This window comes from Centropristis striata, chromosome 14, assembly GCF_030273125.1.
Source record: "Centropristis striata isolate RG_2023a ecotype Rhode Island chromosome 14, C.striata_1.0, whole genome shotgun sequence".
NCBI classification, from domain to species: Eukaryota; Metazoa; Chordata; class Actinopteri; order Perciformes; family Serranidae; genus Centropristis; species Centropristis striata.
The window spans coordinates 14,544,454-14,552,311 of record NC_081530.1 but is presented as its reverse complement, the minus strand read 5'-3'; the positions used below and the strand labels follow the sequence as shown (position 1 = coordinate 14,552,311).

General features: G+C 41.9%; 1 protein-coding gene across 1 annotated transcript; it reads right to left on the bottom strand.

Moving 5' to 3' along the window:
• Positions 1-5,910: 5,910 nt before the first annotated feature.
• On the bottom strand, positions 5,911-7,613 carry LOC131985285 (homeobox protein Hox-A11a). The gene is made up of 2 exons (XM_059350334.1): positions 6,950-7,613; positions 5,911-6,143 (listed from the first exon to the last, which is right to left on the bottom strand). The coding sequence occupies exons 1-2, from the start codon at positions 7,611-7,613 to the stop codon at positions 5,911-5,913; spliced, it is 897 nt and encodes a 298-aa protein (XP_059206317.1).
• Positions 7,614-7,858: the final 245 nt, after the last annotated feature.

The window sequence follows — 7,858 nt, the reverse complement described above, 5'->3', positions numbered from 1 at the left end:
TGGCGAAGGGAGAAGATAGCCCTTTCTGGCTGACATTTCTTGTGCAAAACATGCTGGATATGATTAGAGGCGCCCCCCTCTTCGCCGTGCGGAGTGTAAAACCAATAGAAAGGCTGGAAGACTGGCAGTCCCTCCCACTCCGTAGCTACGTAGCAGCCGGAGCGATATCCATCATGGAGCTGAGGCAGAGAAAGGAGGCAGCAGAGCAATCAGTGTGTTCCCTCACCTCGCCTTAATGCACCACCATTAGCCCGTACAAGGGGCGAGGTCCAACATGATACAAAGTTTAAAAATGCATAATTCTTTTTTTAAGCAGTATTTCATTAAATAATTATTTAAACAGACTTTAAAATCACTTCTCAACAAACCATGTCTGAAGAACTGATTGCACCTTTCCCACATGCAAATCCAAATGTGTAACACACTGAGAAATATCAAGTTTATAAAGCCACAAACCTCAAGTGACAGTCGTGGAAGATGAAATAAAACTACAAAAATAATTTCGTTACAAACGCACTAAAATACTAGTTTACATTAAGGAGAGCTGGGCTCAAGTAAATCAAGTTTAAGAGTTTAGAGCTGCAGAAGCTACAAACAAAGAGACACAACAGCAAAGCAATGGGCCTTAGAGGTAATAAAGTGTTTTTAACTGTAGAATTCGCCTATAGCAAAATGACTTGGCAAAATTCCCTTTTATATGGTGCATCCTTTAGCCTTAGGACAGTCTGAGCTCTTCCGCACTAAAAGCAAAAGGTGTTAAGACTAATGTTGCCTGGAGATAAAGCGAATAAAATCAAACATACTTTGTTCTTCTTTTTTTCTTTAAAATTTCGTAAATTTATTGCTCCGCAGAGGAAGTCTCTGTAGCGGTTAATATCAAGTTTACACCACTGAACTGTCTTGTTTTGCTCTTTGAATGCCTCTAATACATGAAACATAGTATTGTTTCATTTAAGATTTCAGACAAGTATTGGATTTTGTAAAAAATCTTTAAGATTAACAAAGCTATTCGCGTGCGTAAACAACGGTGGACCAGATTTGTCAACAGTAAATGAAAGCAATAAAAGTTACAGTAACGAAAAAAGCCTTCATACAATAAATACTTAGTTTAATGTAGCACAAGTTACTGCACCTTTTATACATAAAATTATTGAAATAGCATATTGAACAGAATATACAGCAACTTTTTCTATTGGAGCATATTATGCGTTAGTTTTCTCTTTATGATATATGAAAGTTCTACGCATATAATTTTACATTTCACAATAAAAACAAAGTATTTTCTCATAGATTAAGCTTAATTTAGTTGTGCATATAGATAGATAGATAGATAGATAGATAGATAGATAGATAGATAGATAGATAGATAGATAGATAGATAGATAGATAGATAGATAGATAGATAATGGTTTAATATTTGAGGGGGTTCCCTAATTGAGGATATGAAAATAATTTAATCTGTAGCCTACTGATCATTACGCACAACAACAAAAAAGGTAAAAAACCTGCATATAGTTTCGTTTGGAGGCTCTAAGGCTAAATATGTATTTTTATTATATAGCAATATTTATCTATCTTTCTTATATACCTTAAAATAATTAAAAAAAATAATTATGCCAATAAAACATTTACATTTGTTAAAGTGCCAAAGTATTGATCACGGCTTGGTGCAGAGGAAGAGGCACAGTAAAGCAGACAGAGTTTGCACATACAAGTCATCCTGTCGGTCCAATTTGGGGCAATAAGGGCCACAATAAAACTCTCCTTCCATCTCGTAGTGTCCTTGGCCATGTGCACTCTATTGCTCTCTCCAGGTTGAAGTTAATCTCGGCCAGCTTTGCCATTACCAGGCCCAGGTGGCCGCGCGCCCCCCGGGTTTGTTTGCAGCCTGCTGTACTGAAATGAGCAAATTCGGGAGAAATTCATAAATTGAGCCCATTTAGGTTTTTAAACGCTCCGTCATTGACAGCTCATTTATGCACACTGGCTTAGATTTTTAGCGCGTCGACGGTGGACATTTGTCAATCGCTGCTGCTCCAAACGCGCATATTTCAAATGGTTTAAATGACTGGAGCTTGGTTGAAGGTTATTTATGTATATATGTATATAATACGATAATCCACTTCAAAAGCAAAATGATATGTTGTGGAATTATATAAAGGAAAGTGCGTTTTCTGCAGTGCTGAGGGTTTAAAGATTAAGGCCGTGCGCAGAGTATTTGCGCCTGTTTAGTAAATTCCCCAAAAACCATAAAATAATTCACTATCTTGACCCACTAAATGCAGACAGAGCCTGTGTACTATTCCCCACAGTGGCCTGTTCCGTGTGGGACACATGAGCCAGTAAGGAAACTAAATACATCAATTAATTATGTGTGCCCAGTATTAAATTGTTTTGGCCTGCACACACTTCATGGTGTCGTACTGGCATGGGGGCCTATCGATATCTTAGTGTTACAGTTATTAATTGTAGCTATTAAATCTTCATTTTCACAGCTGCCCGGCTATTATATCCTCAAAACAGTTTACTCTGACCACTGGCTTTGATCCGGCCCATATAATCGTGGCCGAAGAGGCCGTTTGAGTCGTATCATGTTCGTCCCGAGTGCAGTTATGAACAATAATGCGGCGTTTTATTACATCCAGCGGAAGCATTTATTTTTCACGAGAGACAAAGGAGAAAGAGACTCGGTCCACACGCATTAACGTCCAGAATAGCCACTCGGACACCGAATAGCCTCATAGTGCAGCTCTGTATCTATGACAGGAAGGAAAAGGAGACGCTGCCTTATCACAATCAAATCTCCTAATAGCGGTTTTTATCCACTTGGCACGTTCAGATAATAATGAGTTTTGTAAGCACGTCAGATGTTGTTTGTGGATCCTTTTAGAGAAGAAGAAGAAATATACAAAGACAGCTGCCGTGATTTAAGATGACCCGCATTACCATGTGGAAAATGAAATCATTTGTTTTGTATCCAGCTCCCGCTGCTTACTGTTGTATCGTTAACATACTAACTATATCCATTTTTTCATAATTAAGGCAGACTTCTTCCCCTCCAAATCCAAAACATTTGTGGTTGAACTGGACGGGGTTGCAGATCTCTCCAGGTACAAGCCGGCCATGCTATACTTCAACCATTAAAAAGCTCATGCTCAGCAAAATGAATAGCACATGCAGCATGAAGGCTTGGCACAGATGTGTTGCCTTATTAGGGCCCCCAGGAAGACTTTCTCTACCGCACGGCCCAGTGAGCACCAGAGAAATGTGGAAACTAAACACAAAACTGCTCCCATCTCAAACTAACAGGCCTCGCATGCAAGAGAAGAGTCTAAAAGCTGGTTATAGAGGAGCTTTCTAATTGCAACAGAGCAAAGTATTCAAGCTGCAGCATGTGTTGACAACAACTTTTACCTGCTTGCATTCGAGGTGAGCTTGGAGAGGAAAAGATCCACGGCCATGACATTGGTCCCAATAGCGCCGCCCGGTGGCAGAGGGGAGTCTTATCCTGAGTGCAGCCTTCAAAACTAACCTGACTCGAGGTGGATAAACCACACGAGGGGGAAAAGCCTCTCAAATGAAGTCGCTGCAGCGAGCAAGCAGAGGCTTTTCCTATCCGTCCTCTCCCTGTCGTTGCTCTCGCCTCCTTGGTAACACAGTTAATAACCTTGGGTCTCAGACGGTTTATTGCACTGCACTCCAATTGTACAAATGCCCCAGACTCTCAGACAGCTTTTATGGCCGCGTTGCTGCGGCAACGGGGAGGATGTCCCGTAATTAGGGACGGAATTCCAGCGCGCAGTAAAGGATGCGCAAGGCAAGGCCGGACTATGGCAGAGAGAGGCAACCATAAACTTCAGCCTCTCTCCCCCGCGTTTATGGCCCTTTTGACTGTCATATATGAACGCCAATGCGCTGCGGCTAGCTCCCATAAACACAGTGATAACAACAGCAAATATGGCGACCCTCGCCAAAGGAGACTGCTGTTGGAACAGTGTTTCCAAAGCCAATCAGCGAATTGACAGCTTGCACACACACACACACACACACACACACACACACACAAACAAACTAGAGAGAGAGAGAGATAGAAACAGAAACAGAAACGAATAGAAAACAAAGTGTGCACTGCGAAATGCTGAATGTTTGGCAACAATAAATGTTATGGCGATAGATAAATATTGATCTTTAAGCTATCCACTGTGGTTCAATAACAAAGATTTCCTTCAATTGGAATGCAAGAGTTGTAAAAACTCTTATATGGCTCAAAATATTGAGACAGGGTGCAAAATAATCCGAAAACAACATCTTCAGCACTAATTCGGAGCATAATATTGGCAGTTCTTTTTTGGTTTATATCCACAGTTGTGCTATTGAAGTCCATAATTAAAGATTTGAGGTTATTTGGTTAGATTTAATAATGTTTGACAGCTTCATTGTGTAATTCTTTTTTTATGTACTGCATTTTAAAAACCATAACATAAAAACACGTTAATTCTGCTTTGTGTTTGTGCATCTACTGGGATTGGACCGTTCATAATATACATAAGAGCCCTCAAATTTGCTGCACTACAGCTTTTTTAAATAGTTTCCTACATATCCAGGCACCTGATTGTGAAAAATACATTCCAAGCATTGGTTAAATGTGTTGTTGTTGTTGTTGTTGTTGTTGTTGTTGCGTGCGTAAAATGTTTCACTTGTGAGTATTTGCATTCACCAAAAATAAAAGCTAAAGGGGGGGGGGGGGGACAAATAAATACAGAATAATGACCACGCAGAAATTATTATTTTTTCAATGATGTTTTCAATTATTATTTTATTTGGAAATATAGTATAATACACAATAGTTTGGGCATATCAAGCAATTGATTCAATGCGATGACCCTGACCAGCCTTGCCCTGACTGCACACTTGAAATTGTAGGTTTTTTTTAAAATCTTCATTAGACTGCAAGTACCAAAGGATCACGAGTCATGAAAAAAATATTCTGTTATGCGTATCAATATGAGACCGAAGAGGCCCGCTGCATACAGTATATATACCTGTGTGAATGTGTTGGGCGTGTACCTCAGTGCAACTCCACACGGATCCAGCGGACGAGCTTATCTCTCTGGTTTTGGCCTGCATTATCAATACTTGACTGATAGTCTCCAAAAATCAAAAAGGACAGCATGGATTTGTGTGTTGTAAGATACGCAAAATATAAATACTCATAGCCCTCATTGTGCAGGCTACAGGAAAGGCGACAAAAGCTCGTTTCGAGGTCAGCCCAGACTCAACACGGATTCCCAACAGCCTGCCTGTAATAATGGCATTAAAAGGAGATAGTAAACGAGTGGCTACAAAATAAATAAGCACACAAAAAAACAGAAACGCATTACATTCTCATCCGTTCGGACTCATTATTTGGTCACACCAATATAGATTCAGATATTAAAGTCACGCAGTCGCCATCATCCTAAATCCACAACTTTTCTGATTTTAAAAACAGAAAGAAAGCTAAACAAATCTTTTGATTATTAAAAAAAAAACACAGGGTCAGTCATTTAGTGAATTTTTCTGCCCAACTTGAAAATGAAAATAAACAAGGCGTCTGTGAGTCACAATAATATTAACATGGGCCCTCGCGAGCACATTGGCGAAGACAAAACAACCGTTTCTACATTTTGCTCAAAAACAGAGTCTGAAGAGCGAAATCAGAGTCTACAGACTGACTTAATTCATGCTCAGTCTTTAGGTAATTCAGATCACAGGATACTGTTGTCCTCGAACTTGAAATTAACCATTGAGCAGGGTTGTTGCTGCTGTCGCGGCCATTGTGGTACACAATGTTCACCGGGAGAGTCAGTGTGTCTGTAAACGCAGTCAGTCCCACAGCAGGACTGTGAGAGATCGGTGCTGTTTTAACCCCTAAAGCAGAGGATTAGACGTATAATATTGTAATCTATCTCTGTTCAGTTTCTTCTCCTTCATGCGACGGTTCTGAAACCAGATCTTCACTTGTCGGTCGGTGAGGTTGAGCATCCGAGACAGTTGCAGGCGTTTCTCCTTGTTAATGTACACACTGAAAAAGAATTCTCGTTCAAGTTCTCTGATCTGATATTTGGAATAAGGGCACCTTTTCTTGCGGGTCCTCTGTCCATCTGGAAAGCACAAAAAACAGAACCGGTCACAGAAAATATATAAACAATTCAAATTAGCCATGACTACGTTAGAAAAAGATTTATACCCGCTGGATGTTGCCCAGATTACGCTTGAACGGATTTCCTCCACATAAAAGCATATTTCCTATTTCAACATTTCAAGTGGCGTATTTACTGATATTATATTTCACTGGAAAGATTATCAAATCATTCGTGCTGCTTCGCTAGACTATACACTTGGGCTTTGACCTTTTCTAGCAAATGAAAACAACACGCTGACTTTCTAATATGAACCACTAACAGCAACAGGAAAAAAGACCGTGTTGCACTACACTTTATATGAAAATATTACTTTTATAGAACATATAAAGGTTCCCATTTGTACATAAAAAATGTACAAATGGGAACACAGATCTCATGATTGCTTTAACATAAAGACTCCAGTGTGCTAAACCTTAAACCAGACACAACCCTCATTACATGCAAGTGCTCTTTCAACTCTAAGAAGCCGTGAAATAAGCACGTTTATAACACTAGCTGTATGAGAATTTACCTTCATAAGTGGGTGCTTTTTAGAAACGTCAAGGAGTGTTATAGAATAATCACCGGCCCCATGTCTTTCACGGCCAATTTCAATTCCAAACACGTGATCCTGCAGTTTATAACAAAGTTTTGTTGGGGGGTGGGGGGTCTACAGGCCCTCTATAAACCTTATATGCTTATAAAACAGCATATAAAAATTTTAACAGCAGCGCGCAAGATTGCAAACTTTCTCTCATAACCAAGGCGCTGACTTTAATACATACTGCTGCTGCTGGATTTCTCCTCATTGTTGCCGGAAGATAACTCCGGGCTGCTCGTCTCCTCCCGTGGCTCCTTCGCCTCGGTGTCCCTGCACGACGGTGCGTCCTCCGGCGCAGAGCTGGGCTGCTTGGTCGCCGTTTTGTCCCCTGAGTAGCTATTTGTAGAGGAGCTCTCCGACGCGTTCCCGTACGCAGTTTCGTAGAACTGGTCGAAGACTTGTGGCAGCACGCCATTTCTGCCCACGTTCCCGTAGAAATTGGTGGGAGCAGAGCCGGCGCTCGTGTGATGATGGTGGTGGTGGTAGGCGGCGGCGGCGGCGGCGGCGGGGCTGTTTTTACCGAACATGTCCCCTACGACTGCAGTTTGAGCCGAAAGACAGTCCCGGTGCACCATGTCCTCCGCGCTGGGGTAGCCATGGGGTAAGTTCCCCCGGTGCGACCATTTACCGGACGCTTCAATGGCTGCATAGTCCCTGAACGTCACCTCTCTGACGGGTTGGACCTGCGGCAGGTTAGAGGAGTAGGAGTATGTCATGGGGCGGGTGGAAGGGGTCTGGGATAAAAACGAGGGAAGACCGGAGAAATCAGCCCCCGCCGACACGTAATAAGTGCAACTGGGCAAATACATGTTCGATCCAACGGGGACCCTTTCGTCAAAATCCATCATCGTAGTTCACCCTCTACAACAACTCTATGTTGGGCTTTGATTCCTCTATAACCGCCCTGAACATGGCTCTGAAGCGCCGTGCCTCTTGCCTCTTTGAAGCAGGTTCGCTAAGCAGAAATTTGGAGACGTAGGCTGACGTGGTGAGCCATCTCCATCCACTCCACTGAGGAGGAGGTCACGTGACCACGCGGCAGAAATTGACAGATTTTCAGGCTGTGTATTTGTGTGTGCGTGCCCGCGGGTGT

Excerpts from the sequence above, each read along its gene's own strand:
- LOC131985285 (XM_059350334.1), bottom strand. The coding sequence starts at position 7,613 with ATGATGGATTTTGACGAAAGGGTCCCCGTTGGATCGAACATGTATTTG. Across the intron at positions 6,144-6,949 it reads GGAGAAATCCAGCAGCAGCA|ATGGACAGAGGACCCGCAAG; the intron begins GTATGTATTAAA and ends TGTGCTTTCCAG.